The sequence below is a fragment of the Eptesicus fuscus genome, chromosome 5 (assembly GCF_027574615.1).
Source record: "Eptesicus fuscus isolate TK198812 chromosome 5, DD_ASM_mEF_20220401, whole genome shotgun sequence".
In the NCBI taxonomy this organism is placed as follows: domain Eukaryota; kingdom Metazoa; phylum Chordata; class Mammalia; order Chiroptera; family Vespertilionidae; genus Eptesicus; species Eptesicus fuscus.
In genome coordinates, this window is record NC_072477.1 from 63,220,124 (window position 1) to 63,238,128 (window position 18,005).

The following is an 18,005-nucleotide window of genomic DNA, read 5'->3' on the forward strand; positions in this document are numbered from 1 at the left end:
GGAGGGCAGTTGAGAGGGACCAGGCCTGCAAGGGAGGGCAGTTGGGGGTGATCAACCCTGCAGGGGAGGGCAGTTGGGGGTGAGCAGGCCTGCAGGGGAGGGCAGCTGGGGGCGACCAGGCTGGTAGGGGAGGGCAATTAGGCGTCAATCAGGCTGGAAGGGGAGTGGTTAGGGGTTGATCACACTGGCAGGCAGAAGTGGTTAGAGGCAATCAGGCAGGCAGGCAGGCAGGCGAGTGGTTGGGAGCCAGCAGTCCCAGATTGTGAGGGGGATATCCCCCGAGGGGTCCCAGATTAGAGAGGGTGAAGACTGGGCTGAGGGAACCCCCGCCCCCCCCCCCCCCGCCAGTGCACGAATTTCATGCACTGGGCCTCTAGTTTCTAAATGATGTGCTTGATTACAACTGTGAAGTTACACTTGTTTTTTGTTTTTTTTGTATACTAAATCCAAATATCATGCTAGATTAGAGAATTTGGCAATGTGTCCAATCATCATGATTTGGCATGGGAAATCCTGGCCATTTCCTTTATGAGGCTTTGAAATATTACTCTGTCCTGTATCATCCCAATATGCCAATGTTGTAGGTTTAATCCCTGGTCAGGGCACATACACTAATCAACAAATGAATGCATAAATAACTGGACCAAGAAGTTGATGTTTCTCTCTCTCTCTCTCATCAATAAATTAAAAGCTTTCAGATCCGCCATCTGCAGTGGAGTCACTGCCAAGATGCAGATTTTCTTGAAAACTCTCACGGGGAAGACCATCACTCTCGAGGTTGAACCCTCGGATACAATAGAAAATGTAAAGGCCAAGATCCAGGATAAGGAAGGAATTCCTCCTGATCAGCAAAGACTAATCTTTGCTGTCAAGCAACTGGAAGATGGACACACTTTGTCTGACTACAGCATTCAAAAGGAGTCCACTCTTCATCTTGTGTTGAGACTTCGTGGTGGTGCTAAGAAAAGGAAGAAGTCTTACACCACTCCCAAGAAGAATAAGCATAAGAGAAAGAAAGTTAAGCTGGCTGTCCTGAAATACTACCAAGTGAATGAGAATGGCAAAAGTAGTTGCCTTTGTTGGGAGTGCCCTTCAGATATATGTGGTGCTGGAGTTTTTATGGCCAGCCACTTTGACAGACATTATTGTGGCAAATGTTGTCCCACCTATTGTTTCAACAAATCAGAAGACAAATAATTGTATATGGGTTAATAAAAGACGTGAACTAATAAAAACAAACAAACAAACAAACAAACAAAAAGGCCTCCAGGAAATTCTAATTTGCAGACAGGGTTCAGAATCACTGGACCAGACTTTCTTAAAGACGACACTGCATTGTTTCCCCTAGGGCAGTGATGGGCAACCTTTTGAGCTTGGTGTGCCAAACTTCGCCAAAAAACTGAGCATAACTCGGGTAGTGTGTCACTTTGAGGAAAAAACATTATTTCGCAAATGTTTCATCCTCGGAGCAGCAAATGTTTCATCCTTGGCATGCAGCCGCCTCAATGGCCGCGTGTCATCAGAAATGGCTACGCGTGTCAGTGCTGACACGCGTGTCATAGGTTCGCCATCACTGCCCTAGGGAAAGGTGCTTCACAACAGTGCACTGGAAATGGCTGGCGTTGAGTCCGACTCACTCTTATTTTAGATGGGCTATTCTAGCCTCACACTAGGTAACCAAAAGCTGGATTCATTAAGAAGAGACAGCAGTGTCCAATTTCTGTATTTTATCTTTCCCATTTCATGACACCCTATTTGAATGCAGAGGTCCTTTATGACTCATTTGGAAAATATAAGAAGAAAAAAATGGCTGTAGTTATTCCTGGACTAGTACCCATAGTCAGCATTTTCTGCACAGATGCAATTTGAAAATCATCTCTATCTTCAGCTCCTAAAATTCTAAGTTCTTACTAAGTCAGTTTTAAAAGCTATTCAGCATAGGAACTTATTTATCCTCCATATGCAAAGAAGCTCTAGGTGCCAGAGAGAGACTTTCACATAGATTGTTAAATTTTAAAATTTAAAAACCGAGAACATTAGCACTTTTTCATTAGACCAGAAAGGGGCTTTGGTCTGGGCTAAAGGGCATTGGACAGGAATATCATGGCTGAATTCAGTCGTTAGATGGATCATCATTTATTCTTTCCCAAAATGTCACTTGAAATTGACAATGATATGGCTATATTTTAATGAAGTGACTGCATTTCCAGCTGGAAAGTCAAAATTACAATGTGTTAATTATCAAGGTTATCACTTTATATTTTCCTTTTATATAATTTCACAGCAGATGGCATTTACATTGGTTTCATTTGTTTGGAGGGTCTAACTAAAAGGTGTAGGTCGGCTTTCCTGGTGTATTGTATTAGGTCACTGATCACCTAGCTTGGGGGCAAGGGTGGAGGTATTTGCAGGCATTGCTTGTGAAATTTCTTGAAGCATGTAAATGACATTTCTAGGAAATCCTCCTTGAGAAGGAGAGAGGGTCAAATGTATAAGTTGACAAATGTTCACAACTAGCTGTTAACACTTGGTTGGTGAATTTGGCAGGATGCAAACATGAGAAATTCAAGTGTTTAAGGTTATCCGTAGAGACAAAGGTGGGTTTGATATGCAGGGATAGATAAAGTGTGGATCTAAGAAGGCTTAAATGCTAACACATCTGTAGTTCATCATCATCTAACTCCAAAGAATGGCAACCACGTGTTGTAGTGAATCCTTTTAGAATGCCTTCTGGCCCCACTTGCTAAAGGGGAAGAGCCGCCCAGTATCCATGTGATGCGGCTTCCCTGGCCACAGTTGCTTGGACCAGAGGAAGACACCGGGCCTAAGCTGAGTTAATCACATCCTCTCTCCTGGGTATTGGGAATAGGGATGCAGCGTCTTTGGGTTAGCTTGTCTTGGGCACTGGAGCTAGTAGGTGATGCAGAGCTGGGGCTGGACTGCCATTTTCTACCAGGGGGATTCTGAAGCAAAGAAAGCCAATCTTCAGAGAAAAAGGAGATGTTCTTGAGCCTAGAAGAGACGAAGAGAACACCTTCAGTGCCCAGCGTTCACGTTCCACGTCAGGTCCCACATCAAGACCTGGCTGTCCTGCAGCTTTGGCTCCAAAAGATACTCCTGTGTCTTTTCAATAAGCATCGCTCCCTTGGGCTTGAAGGGGTTAGTTTGGGTGTCTACTCCTTGCAAACAATGATCTCTGATTAAGATAGTGTTTTTCTCCACACACAACATCTATGAAGGACATAGGCCACATTTACTGCAGATGTTGGCCTTCTTAAAATTTTGCTTGATCTATCCACATTAGTTTTCTGGTGGGTAAACCGGCGGTTTAGTATAACAGATGTGGCAGGCTTTGTGAGCAAATGGGTCAAAAAGAATTGCTGAATGGCATGAAATCTTTGCAGCAATGGACACACGTTTTACTATGTATGTTCTAAACAAAAAGGCAAAGTCCAAACATGCAAAACCGTTTGGTTGTATTTTCTTTCTTTAACCTAATTAAGCCCTAATAATATAGCTAGACATGAAGGAGAGATGCACAGTAATTTAATGTCTTCATTATAAAAGGGCTTGAAAAGATGCTAAGATGGGTAGAATAATCAGCTCTATCAGTCCCATCAATTTTTAGCCCCCTTTTGCTTCAGTGTTAGACCCCTGGCACCAATTATGTAAATTTGCTCACACAGTGCCTGGTTACTATTGCATTGTAATTTAAATGTAGGTGTCTTATGAAGACAAAAAGACATGCATTGTCCTTTTCAAAATTTGAACTGATTCACTGATTTTGTTTCTGTCAAATTACCAGGCAGCTGGAGAAACAGCTGGGCCAGTTTCTGAATACCAACAAAAAATATCAAGTTTGAATTACAATAGGGGTTTTCATTAGAATTTTATGGTATTGTTTAATAAATACAAAACACACTTTACTGGTACTTGGCTGCTTTCCTGTTTACATTAGCAGATGTATTATGCAGATGGAATCAAATGTACTAGGAGTTGCTTGATTCACGGAGAGCAATCAGTCTGAACTTCCTTTATTTTTAAGGACTATAAAGTCAATTTTGCAGGAGGATCTTAAGCGCCCCTACCTGACCTGTCTTAGTTTCCTAGCGGCAGTATAGTTTAGTGATCCTAGAATTACTTGGGTTCAACAACTAGTTCTACTAGCTGTGTGACCTTTGGTAAATTACTTAACCTCTCTGTGCTTTAATTTTCTCATTTGTGAAGTGGGGATAATAAAAGCACCTACTTTACTGGGTAGTTGTGAGGATTAGATGAGTTGGATTATATGAAACACTTAATACAGTGCCTAGCGTATAGTATGTATCCTTAGCCGTTATTACACTCCAGAATGCAAAATATTATATTTTCTTAAAGTTTCAGCCAATGGAACTAATTATTCTAATTAGTGCAATATCATTTTAAACCCAGTTAGGGACTCAAAAGTAGGAAAATAGGTATATGTAAGGAGGAGTGTAGGAAGCGGTTATAGGGTTAAGCCTCGGACTGACCTGCTGGCAAAGTCGAAAACAAGTCCCAGCTTGGAGGGCTCAGTCCTCTAAGCATAATTAAGCTTGATCTTGTGACTGCTCCCTAGATCTTTCCTGGGTAGCTAGTGGGCTGTGGGAGGGGCAGCAAGTGCTGCCAAAACAAGTGAAACTTACAACAACATTGTAGATTACCTTGTTTGTCCCTGACTATAAACAAAACCTCAACTTTGCAGTCTGGATCTGTTCTGTGGCCTCAATCAGGCACAGAAGATCCACCTAGACCCAGCTTTTTCTCTTTGTCTATCATTTCTCCATCCTTCACCACCTCCCTCAGGCTCGCCGAACCCTTGGCTGTGCTGGCGCGGCACAGAGGGATATTGTGGGGATTCAGAGCTACTTACTCCAAAATGTGCTTCTATAGTATTCAGATTGTTTTGAGCTAAAGGCAACTTTAGCTTCAGGCTCAAGAGAAACTTGTGTTCCTCCCTTTAACTACCTAGTCCTAGAAGAACTTGAATTAGAGCCTTGCCTATCTTACTGATAATCTTTTTGACCCACCTGTAGGACGGGACAAACTTTTATTTACTAAATATCTGCTCTTCTTATCATTCCCCCTTTGAAGCCTCCAAGGTGTGTTACCTCCTTTCCAGCTCAGGATGTCTTATATATCCCTATCCCTCTTTCTATCTCTGAACTTCTTATGCATGTAGGGTCTCTGACTCTCACGTATGCGGGATTCCCATACCTGTGTATGTATTAAGTTTGGTCATTTTCTGTCGTTAATCTGTCTCATGTCTATTTGATTATTAGACCAGCCAGAAGGACCTTAAAGGGTAGAGGAAAGTTTGTTCCTCCCCCCAGTATAGAGTCATACATGTGCAAGCTGCCTTGAACTCAAAAGTTCAGACTTCCTATTTCCTTATGAGAATCACATTCTTCCTAGTAGGTTGGCTGGATGACTGTCTTATCTTAGAACAGGGCCAGCATGTTCTGATTAACTGTAAGTGGACAAGGTCAAGACAGGTACAAGGTGGACCCAGCTGTAGGTCCTGGGAAGAAATCCTGCCTCACTGGCGCACATCAGATGGGTGTGGAAATAGAAAGAGGAAGGGAGCCTCGGGAAGTGGTTGACACGAAGGAGGAATAACTAGGAGTTAGAGACTTTTCCTAAGGTAGACAGCACAGTCCTGGGTAATTTAGGAGAGGGAATATTCAGAAATCTGGACTGACAGGCTGCTGTTTGATTCAGGCTATTTGTAGATAGCAGCATCCGGAATGGGGGACTAGTAAGAACACATTAGCCCCTTTCTCAGAGGAACTGACTTTTTAGTGTATCAAGTCAAGGGAGTCAACTGAAGGAACCAGAAAGGAACTCAGACACCAAAAGTGGGGCCAGATCTCAGAAACTGGAGGTAGTTCTGTGTCAGAATTGCAGCATGAGATCAGAACCATATCAGCGATGGCGCATTATACTGGATGTTGGGATACAGACTGCTCCGGATGCTTATAGGGTTGGGTGGAAACTTTTGGTCCAATGGATCCACCTGCATGGATAAGAAGGAGAAAAAAAAAAAAAGCTGGAAAGAGGAGGGAGAAAGAACACCAGGATGTGCATGAGGGAGTGAGGCAGTCCTTTAGGCAGTTTCTTTTGTCTTCTAAACTTTTGAGAGGGTAAACTTGAAACACACGCAGACAGGGCAGGGGTCCAGAGGAAAACAAAGGCAGGTGGAACATAGGCAGGGGCAGACACGGCAGTTTGAGCAAGACTAATCACAGGAACCAACCAAGCAGAAATAATAAAATGCTTCTGGACTCAAAGGGGCGAGGTTGGGGGGGCGGGGCATGGGAAAACAAGGGAGGGCCTGCAACAATAAAGTGAACTGGCACACAGAAACAGAAAATTCAACATAGGAACAGAGAAAGAACATAGAAACGGGGAAAGTTCAGGTCCGTTGCTGGGCAAGAACAATTGAGGGAATCAATCAGGTGACAACACAGGTAGACATAGAGCAGACTTGTAGAGAATATATACCCCTGGACTACAAGCCTTTAAGGGGCAGCCCATTATTGGGGCCCCCTCCCCATGAGGGGAGTCTGAATCTGCTTGTAATAAAATTTCCAGTTTTGCTTAAATCTCCTGGTCCACGGAGATCATTCTTCGGTGTCGGCATCGGCATCGGGAGACACGACCCCGGGGAAAACATCTTGGCTCACCGTTCCGGTTATCACATTGAGTCACAGAAAGCATCATTAAACTCTGGGCCTTCTCTCAAGGAAGGAAAGACAACATCTCTGAGTAATGGGTAGAAGAGAAAATAAAAAAGATCTATATGCCATACAGAAACCCTAGGTTTTTTCTGGAAATAAACTCGAAGAGATTGGGAGTTTCCCCTTTCTCAAGTCCTTAAAAAGCCTGCTTCTGTCGGCCAGTGTGACTCAATGGTTGAGCATCGACCCATGAACCTGGAGATCATGGTTTGATTCTCGGTCAAGGCACATGTCCAGGTTGTGGGCTCAGTCCCCAGTACGTGGCGTGCAGGAGGCAGCCGATCAGTGATTCTCTCTCATCATTGATATTTCTATCCCACTCTCCCTCTACCTTCCTTTCTCTAAAAACAAAACAAAAACAAAAACAAAACAACAACAACAAACAAACAAAAAACCCAAAACAGTCAATTAACCAAACAAAAAACCCCTGCTTCCTATCATGCAAGAAAGAACTAGGCTTACTTAGCATGACATAAAAATCTAATCTGAAAAATCATGTTTTGTGATTATCAGATTAGGGAGGCAGAAAGGCTTTTGAAATCAGAATTGCACCAGTTGCAGAGGAAAATGATCTTCTATGAGAGTTGGACGCTGGTCAAATATCTTTGTGGTTGCTCTTGGATTAATAAGCTTCTATACCTATCATCAGTCATAACAACTTCTTGTTGAAGAAAAAAAAAACTCCTTTCATATCAACAATCTTAACCTGTTGTCTAACTTATGTAAGTAGATAAGCTGAATACATGGGAATCAGAGACTTCTTGTAAAGGGAGTTTGGCATTTAATTAGCATTTGTTGAATGAATGAGATACTCGGTATGCATTAAAAGATGATGATGTAAGAAAAAAAGATGATGACAATGACAATGGTTAGAAATGAAGGAGAAGAAAAGGGAAAAGGATAAAGGCAGTAAACAGCTGTAGTTCTAAGGCAATTGGCTTACCAATTACCGCTGCTGAAGCAACCATAATGCACAATTTTCAATGATTCAGAGGCTGGTTCTCCAGTGTCGTCTTAGATTTTTCCTTCAGATTTTTCCTTCTACTGATTGCCTTTTAGCCATGCACTTACTGTTGATTAATTCATAGAGAAGATGAGGGCATGAAAGATCAATATTAGTTAAACTTTTCCAGTGTTTTCTTTCTGCAAGGGCTTACCTCATTTTATTCTTATAGCAACTCTATGAAAGAGAGACTATTATTATCTCTGTTTTGCAAATGCCAAGCCAAGGTTTAGCAATATCCCCAAGGTCACACAGCTAGTACAGAGTAGAGCAAGAATTTCAACCAGGGGTTGCTGGAACCTAGAGCCTGTGTTCTTACTTATTATGTTCTTCTGCTTCTAAGCTACTCAGGCTACTAACTTATTTCCAGTCACTGTAAATGTTCCTAGTGCTTTATTTTTGACAAATGCTTCCAAACTTCCTCGTCTTATTTTTCATTTCTTCTTCTCCTCCTCCTTTGATGTATAAAAGTGTGCTGCATTGGTTTACTATAATAAATTTTTTTTATTATCTGAAGTTTTACATATGTCTTCTTTTTCCCTGATTGACAGCCCCCCCCCCCCCAAGCCTTCACAGCCCCAGTGTCTGTGTCCATTGGTTATGCTAATATGCATGCATACAAGTCCTTTGGTTGCTCTCTAACCCACCCACCTCCCCTGACATTTGTCTCTGGATCTATTTTTGTTCATCAACTTATGTTCATTATATCCCACATATGAGTGAGAACATGTGATATTTATCTTTCTCCAACTGGCTTATTTTGCTTAGCACAGTGGTCGGCAAACCACGGCTCTCGAGCCAAATGCGGCTCTTTGGCCCTTGAGTGTGGCTCTTCCACAAAATACCACGTGCAGGCGCGCACGTACAGTGCGATTGAAACTTCGTGGCCCATGCGCAGAAGTCGGTTTTCCGCCTGGGCGAGTCTATTTTAAGAAGTGGCGTTAGAACACTCAAGGGGCCAAAGAGCCTCATGTGGCTCGTGAGCCACAGTTTGCCGACCACTGGCTTAGCATAATGCTCTCCAGGTCCATCCATGCTATTGCAAATGGTAAGAGTTCTTTCTTTTTTATAGCATCATAGTATTCCACTGTGTAGATGTACCACAGGTTTTTAATCCATTCGTCTGCTGATGGGCACTTAGGCTGTTTCCAAATCTTAGCTGTTGTAAATTGTGCTGCTATGAACATAGGGGTGCATATATCCTTTCTGATTAATGTTTCTGATTTCTTGGGATATATTTCTAAAAGTGGGATTACTGGGTCAAATGTGAGTTCCATTTTCAGTTCTTTGAGGAAACTCCATACTGTTCTCCACAGTGGCTGCACCAGTCTGCATTCCCACCAGCAGTGCACGAGGGTTCCTTTTTCTCCACATCCTCGCCAGCACTTATCGTTTGTTGATTTGTTGATGACAGCCATTCTGACAGGTGTGAGATGGTATCTCATTGTTGTTTTGATTTGCATCTCTTGGATGATTAGTGACTTTGAGCATGTTTTCATATGTCTCTGGGCTTTCTGTATGTCTTCTTTGGAAAAGTGTCTATTTAGATCCTTTGTCCATTTTTTGATTGGATCATTTATCTTCCTTTTGTTAAGTTGTATGAGTTCTCTATTTTGGAGATTAAACGCTTATCTGAAATATCATTGGCAAATATGTTCTCCCATGCAGTGGGCTTTCTTGTTGTTTTGTTGATGGTTTCTTCTGCTGTGCAGAAGCTTCTTATTTTGATGTAGTCCCATTTGTTTATTTTCTCCTTAGTCTCCATTTCCTTTTTGTATCTTTTGAGTTCTTAAGCCTCAAGCTGCCCCTGTGCTGCAATGTTTAAGATTAGTGTTTATTTTTTATCAAAGTGAAACACACACATAGTTTAGGAGTCAAATAGTTCTCTATAAGGCCTAACACAGAAAACAGGGATTCCCTAGGCCCCAGTCTAAGATGATACATGAACTGGAGAACCAGCCTCTGAGTCATTAAAAACTGTGCATTATGGTTGCTTCAGTCAAATAGTTCTCTGTAAGGCCTATTACAGAAAACAGTGAGTCCCTAAGCTTATGTTGCTACTTCTTGATAAAAAGAAAATAGTTGAAAGATGTATTTTTTCAACTACCTCAACCACCAGCCTACCCCAATCACACACTTACAAACTTTTTTCTATTCATTCTTCAATATAGTTATATCATAATGTGGTTACATTAAGTCAATATTTATATTTTTATGATTTTGTAAATATTTACATATTATGATTACCCTTCCATTCCATTTTTTCCCTAAAGTTAATACTTTGTTTTTATTTTTCACTTACTTTGTTTTAATATAATTATCGGTAACTCATAACCAAACTCTCCCCAAAAGGTGCATTTCTTTGCAATATAGTCAAACACATTAGGTAATCTGTCAATTTCATTTTCTTTTACATATATATTTAATTAAATCTTTATTGTTGAAAGTATTACATATGTTCCCTTTTTTCCCCCCATTGGCCCCCTCCAGCCTGCCCCTGCCCCTCCCCTTCCCAGGCCTTCACCACCCTATTGTCTGTGCCCATGGGTTATGCATATATGCATACAAGGTCTTTGGTTGATTACCTCCCACCCACCGGTCCTCTTTCACCTTCCCTCTGAGATTCCACACTGTGTTCCATGCTTCCATATCTCTGGACCCACTTCGTTCATCAGTTTATTTTGTTAATTAGATTCCACATATGAATGAGATCATGTGATACTTGTCTTTCTCTGACTGACTACTTCACTTATCATGATCAATTTCATTTTTTTTTTAAACATTTGAGCCCTAGCCGGTTTGGCTCAGTGGATAGAGCATCGGCCTGCGGACTCAAGGGTCCCAGGTTCGATTCCGGTCAAGGGCACATGCCTGGGTTGCAGGCTCGGTCCAACGTGCAGGAGGCAGCCAATCAATGATTCCCTCTCATCATTGATGTTTCTATCTCTCTCTTCCTCTCCTTTCCTCTCTGAAATCAATAAAACTATATATTAAAAAAAAATTTGAGAGCCTTCTGGTTTTCTTCATTCTGACTTTGATTCTTCTCAGACTTGCTTCACAGCTGTCATCCTGGGATTAAACTTCACCATTATTCTCTTTTTTGTGTTAAGTTCCATTTCCAAGACCCTACATATATTAGTCAGCTTTTGATTCTCTCTCTCTCTCTTTCAGTAGTGACTCCAAAATTTCAGTGGCTCACAATAAAAATGATTTATTTCTCACTGTCATTAGATATACTTTCTGAGTTCGCTACAACTCTGCTCCACGTTGTAAGGACCCAGGACCCAGGAACAATCTTCACCTGGACCATACCAATTTCCAATCTTTTGGGAAAGAAAAGAGCAATGATACCCATCATTTCCACTTATTTCATTGTTCAAAGCAAATCAATGGCCAAGCTTGATGTCAGTGGATGAGAAGGAAAATTCTAGTCTTGATAGAGAGGGCAGGAAATATTTTCAACACATAACACAATCTGCCATGTATTCCTATTTCTTGGTTTGCTCTTACAGTTTTGGAGAGCTCATCCTTCAATAGCTTCCTGAGGAGAAGTGCATACAAGTTAAATTATTAAAAGATCTTGCATGTTTAAAATGTCTTTTCCTAATTGACAGCTTATTTGGATATAGAATTCTAGATTGGAAATAATTTTCCTCAGAATTTATGGGTATTTCCCTACTTCTTGATTCCAGTGTTAATGTTGAGAAGTCCAATGTAATACTAAAATATAACTTTTCACCATTCTGGAAACTTATTTTTGTTCCTCATGTTCTGAAATTTGACAGTTGTGTGTCATGGCGTGGATTTGTTGCTTTCCATTTTGCTGGACACTTGGTAGGCCCTCTAAATTTGGGAATTCATGTCCTTCAGTATAGAAATTTTTCTTGAATTATGCTTTTGATAATTTCCTGCCCTCTACCTACCCCCCCATATTTCTATTCAGTTTTATGTTTCATTTATTCTGTTTTATTTTACATTTATAAAGTTTTCTTCTTTAATTCTCTGAGTATGTTTGCTTCCCCTAAATCACATTTCTTATTTAAGGGATGCCCTCTCTTCTCCTATCTCTGTTAAGATATTTACTAATAATTTGCTTTTTGAAAATTTTCTTTTTTTCTGCTTAGGTCTTTCATCCTCCAAGTTGCCTGTTTTGTTTTGTCCTTTTGGTTTTATGTGAGAAGTATTAAATTTCTCAAATTTCTGGTAAACTCCTCCCCCCACACCCAGGTTCAGAAACTGTTTTGCTCTTTTCAGAGAATTATTCTCGTCTTCTGATGGGGTTGAGATATCTCTTAGCTGCACAGAGTTGGGGAGGGAAACTCCCTCCCCTTTTTTTTTTTTTTACAAGTTAGGGAAAGTCCCTGTAATTAAGAAGCTTTAAAAAAATTTTTTTAAATTGTTTTTAAAAATATTTTTTTGTCTAAGCCAGTTTGGCTCAGTGGATAGAGCATTAGCCTGTGGACTGAAGGGTCCTGGGTTCAATTCCGGTCAAGGGCGCATGCCCAGATTGCGGGCTCGATCCCCAGTGTGGGGTGTGCAGGAGGCAGCCGATCAATGATTCTCTTTCATCATTAATGTTCCTATCTCCCTCTCCCTTCCTCTCTGAAATCAATAAAAATATATTGATGAGAGTACACTGGGGATCAAGCCCGCAATCCAGGTATGTGCCCTGACTAGGAATCGAACTATGACCTCCTGGCTCATAGGTCGAGGCTCAACCACTGGGCCATGTCAGCCAGGCAGGAAACTGTTTTTTAAATGGACTTTCAAACAATCCTCCTGCTTTAGTTCTGTGTCCATTTGCAAAAACAACTGATGTATAGATGTCTAAATATTTTGTGGGTTCTATGTGCAAATCAAATTGCTTTTCAGCTTTCCCCTTTGCTGGGTTTGAATTCAACTTTCTTGGGCCTATTCAGTCAATTATTACTCATCTGTATGCTTTCTGAATTCTAAAATGTCATTGCTGCATTAACTGTCTATTCACATTGATTTTGTAGGTTGATGCTTTAAAAAAAAATCACTTTACTGTTGTTTTAGTAGATTTGGAGCAAGAGCAAAGGTAAAGGCATGTGTTCAACCTGTCATTTCAAAGCAAAAATCACATGATTCTCAGAACTACCAGGGAAGACATTTTTATCCCCATTTTACAAATGAGAAATTGAGTTCATATGACTTGCCAAGATTATATAGCATATAATGTTGGATCTGGGGCTTGTATTCAAGTCTTCTGACTCCAAGTTCAATGCTCTTTTCACTAAATTCCTAAAAAAAGAAGGCTTTATAATGCAGTTCTTTAAAACAGTGTTTGGCATCAAAGACTTGGATATGAGTCCTGGTTTTGCCTCTTGATAGCTGAAAGTTACTCATCTATAAAATGGGGATGGTAGCAATAGCACAACTTGACATAGCATCAGGTAATATAGGTAAAGTATCCAGCAGAGTCTCTGGCATACAGTGAGTGCTCCCTTATTTCTATATTAGAAAAATTGAAATGATAAGATATAATAATGATTTTTAGTTTTAATTAACTGAACTATGTCCAGGGAAACTTCGGTAAATTCATTCTGCAGACATTTACTGAATAATTAGCATGTGCACAGTGGAGTGTTTATTCTTCTGTTCTCTTCTGTTTGAACCTCTTTCTGAAAATATCATTGGTTAGCAACTACTTCCAACCTTGTTGAGCTTAGATGACAAACTTCTGAGTAAGGACAGAAGAAGTAGACATAGATTTTCTAACCACTGATGTCTAATGAACAACAGCAACAAAAATGCATTAATAAGGCCCCAAACTCACTAGATAAAGGATGAAACCTTACTCATAAATGTTTTATTATTTTTTTTTAGCATGGTCAATAAAATAAACAATATTCTGGTGTAGTGAGGTGTGGCTCCTCACCCTGCCCCCTACTCCTCAGAAGCCATGGAGAGGAAAAGAGGGTGGGGGTGAGGGGGAGTTGACAGCATTCTGAGATTTCTCCCTCATTCCTTCACTAGCATGGGAAGAAGAATTCTGAGGGTATATAGTAGATTAAGCAACCACTGGGAGGGTGGAAGGGGGGAATCCAAGAAAACTGCATATTACCACTTCAAGCCTGCAGCAGAGACAATAAGGCCTCCAGAGCTTTCCATTTTCCAGGTAACCAGGCTGAGCAGAAGAACTGATACAAATTACACAAGAGTGTAATGTACTCCTGGCTGTGAGACTACGGCTGAGGCATCCACATAACTGAAATCTCACAAGAGAGCAGCACTCTTAGGATCAACACTCAGCCCCCACTTCTCTCCTTCCTTCCCTTTATCCTACATTCTCATGTTAGAGGAAAATGGTTAGGCAACAACTCCAAACTCTGAACCTGGGGGAAGAAAAACTGGTACATATTAGAGGAAACTGGAAATCTGAAAGGTCTGTCCATGCTAAGCATGAACTAGATAAAATGGAATGACATGACTACCATTTGAGCATGGCAGAAACAAAGAAGAGTTTTGAAAGACTGGTGAAGAATCCAGTTTCGACAAAAACAACTGTTCAAGAAAACCAGAGATGGACAGAGTTCAGGTAGTTAAAAACAGATTTTATTCAGGAAAACGATTGCAATAGGGGGAAAGAGACCTTAGTATATAGAACGGGGTTCAATTCTGAATACAACAAAGAAAATTGGGAATTTATAGCCAAGAAACATGATGGGGTGAAGAAGTATGTGTCACTGCATGAAAAATTATGAAGAAAATCACCTATAGGGGAAAATTTTTGACTCAGATTAGACTTCCCCATAGCAAATATTGGGAAAAAGGCGACGGAGCCATGGTCACAAAATTCTGAGGGAAAGAAAGTGAACAGTGTGAGCCATAAGTACTATTTATATTCAAAAATTTATTCAAGCCAAAACCGGTTTGGCTCAGTGGATAGAGCCTCGGCCTGCGGACTGAAAGGTCCCAGGTTCGATTCCGGTCAAGGGCATGTACCTTGGTTGCGGGCACATCTCCAGTGGGGGGTGTGCAGGAGGCAGCTGATCGATGTTTCTCTCTCATCGATGTTTCTAACTCTCTATCCCTCTCCCTTCCTCTCTGTAAAAAATCAATAAAATGTAAAAAAAAAATTTATTCAAGTATAAAGGCAGACATAAAAGAACTCAGGGACTCTCTCCCTCTCCCTTTCTCTCTGAAATCAATTACACACACACACACACACACACACACACACACACACACACACACACGGGACCTGGTGCACAAAATTTGTGCACTGGGGGTAGGAGGGGGTCCCTCAGCCCAGCCTGTGCCCTCTTGCAGTCCAGGACCCCTCAGGGGATGTCCGCCTTCCAGCTTAGGCCCGCTCCCCAAGGAGCGGGCCTAAGCTGGAAGGCGGACATCCCTCTCACAGTCCAGGACCCCTCTCTCCTTACCGCCTGCCTGCTTGCTGCTCCCTACCACTCGGCTTGCTGCTCCCTACTGCTTGGCTTGCTGCTCCTTAGTGCTGCCTCGGGGGCTCCTGGCACCAACGCTGCACTCGCCAGCCGTGAGCCCGGTTTCTGGCTGAGTGGTGCTCCCCCTGTGGGAGTGCACTGACCACCAGAGGGCAGCTCCTGCATTGAGCGTCTGCCCTCTGGTGGTCAGTTCATAGCGACCAGTCATTCCACCATTCAGTTGATTTGCATATTAGGGTTTTATTATATATGATGATACACACACACACACACACACACACACACACACCCCTCAGGGAATGTGGCCATTTTCCATTCTTGAACAAACTACTTAGCAAAAAAAAACTTACCTTCCAGGATGTGAATAAAAAACAAATAAATACCCCCCGTACCCCCCCCCCCCTGCAAGGAATGATGATACTAGGATAAAAGGACTGGTGGTAAGCACTGAACCCAGTTGAATACAGAAGTGAGACTAAGCAAATGAAGGAAATATGTTTGCCTAAAGCTGTAAATACTATAAACCCTGACAAAACAGAAACAATATAAGCCACAAAAATTGAGAGTTGGGGTACAGAGGATAGGAGGAAGTATAATGATGTTAATTGTTTCATTTTGCAGAGCAAGTAGTTAATTGACACTCTTAATCCAGAAATATGAGGGGGGGAAAAGAACTATGGGCTGTTCTGATTTCCTCTTGCTTATGTATATATTTTTGCCTATGTTCTTTGGCCTATTTCTCATATCTTTGCTGCCTTTCCCCTTTATATCTTTTTTTAAAACCAATGTGCATTGAATATTAATGTATATAAACTGAATACTTAATAAGTGTTATTGAAGTAATTTTGCAGATTGCATGGGACTGTAAATTCTATGAGGACTGGGAATATGATTTTATTCATCTTTGAATTCTCTCAGCACCTGGCACAGGGACTTGCACATAGTAGACTGTCAATAATTTTTTTGAATAAATGAATTAATTTGCTTTGTTTTGTATACATTTTGTTCCTAGAACAATGGTTGAAGATTAGCTGGAAATATAAAGAAAGTGAACCATAATTGGAGAATATAATAAGGCTTGTCAATGACATCTGAGAGACCTATTATAAATGCTTCTGATGCCTACTTAAAGACACTGTACTGTTTTCAAAATGCATTTTTACTCCAGTAAATAATCTCATCTTGATCTAATTTAATCATTCACATTGCTATGAAAATGATTATTTCCAAATGCAGGTCTGATACAGTCACTTCTCTGCTTTAAGAAGTCCAATCCCCCCACCTCCCCATTGATATAACAGAGTCCATATTCTTAAGCATGGCATTGAAGGTCCTATATGATCTGGCCTCAGTTCATTTCTTCTCAGCCAATGCATCCCACATGTTATATCCATCCAGGGTTACCTGCAATTTCTGAAACATGCTATAGACATTTGTGCTTCTATGTTTTTCTTATTCTGTTTCCTCTACTTAAAATGTCACTCCTCAAAAAAAAAAAAGTCACTCATCTTATATCCTTCCCTTGCTGTTTGCACCGATCATGATACTACTCTATTTCTGAGGGCCCAACTCAAATGCTTTTTCTGCAAGGCTTCGCTGTCTCCCATGCTTAAGTAATGATACGATTTGTGCTTCAGTAGTACTTTGCTCATGTTTCATGTGTTGTATTATAGCTAATTCTACACACATCTAACATGCTCTCCTAGATTGTTAACTTTTTGGGTTTGTAGATTTCCTTTTCCCATATTCTTTGGGCTATGTCTTATGTATTCTGGAAAGCTGTCACAGAGTATGGGCCTAACACATAGTAAATGCTCAATAAATGTTTGTAGTTTGCACTTATATTTCCATATAAAAATACTTCTCAATGTAACAGGGGCTAAACTGAAAATCCTAAAGGTTGATAGATGGTAGAAAAGCTGTCTCTTACACTGTAGGTATTTTTATGTCCTGGTAAGAGAAAAGACAAACATTTCTTCAGAGGCAGATTGCTTTGGGAAAACTATGTGAATTATTTACTCATATTAAACAATACATACATGTACTACTCTTGGAAAAGTATAACGTAACCATTAACCTTAATGTAGATACTTTAGTCTGAGAAGCAGAGTGTTCCATTTGGATAGGCAAATCTTTGTGTGTGGAACATAAGCATTGCTTCTGCAGACATCGACGCAGAAGAGAACAGAACGGTTTCTGCTCTCTGTAGATTTACACCAAATCTATAAGGTGTGTGTGTGTGTGTGTGTGTGAATATATTGTTGTTTCTGTGAAGATGTGCATGTCCTTGTTTGAGTTCTTGCTCTTAGGAGAACAGAAGCTGGGATATAAAAGATGCAAGAAAGCAAAGACTGTCATGATCCTTGCTGCTTATCAGAGAAATAGTTATGCAAAGGGACTGGACTGATTTGGTGAGGTTCTACTTGGACCTCCATGTTAAGATTGAACATCTTTGTGATAAATGTGCCTATGTTGGACTGTTATGTTCTAAGGTGATAGTCCAGTTGGGTCAGAGGTCAAGGTCACACTCCTGGAGATGGAGGGTGGGTGTCCTCTAAAGGGGTAGATATTCTCATGGTCAGTCTTCCTAGAGACAGGCAGCACCTGGGACGGAAAATAGGGCTTTGAAAGTGGACTTTAAACTGGGCAAGGAGAGTTGTTTTCTGCTCAGTTTCACAGTGGTTGGACCTGGATGCCCAAGACATGGTCAGCGGAACTCTTGATGGAAGGGGAGCTATCTTTAGCCATATGGACTCAGGCTAAAAGTCAACACTAAGGCAGGCCTGTGTGTAGTCCATAAGTGCTTTGAGAGTA

General features: G+C 41.0%; 1 protein-coding gene across 1 annotated transcript; it reads left to right on the forward strand.

Moving 5' to 3' along the window:
- Positions 1-729: 729 nt before the first annotated feature.
- On the forward strand, positions 730-1,202 carry LOC103287377 (ubiquitin-40S ribosomal protein S27a-like). Its single transcript, XM_054715555.1, has one exon. It carries the CDS (start codon positions 730-732, stop codon positions 1,195-1,197), a length of 468 nt encoding a protein of 155 aa, XP_054571530.1. The 3' UTR covers positions 1,198-1,202.
- The last annotated feature ends 16,803 nt before the right edge of the window (positions 1,203-18,005 follow it).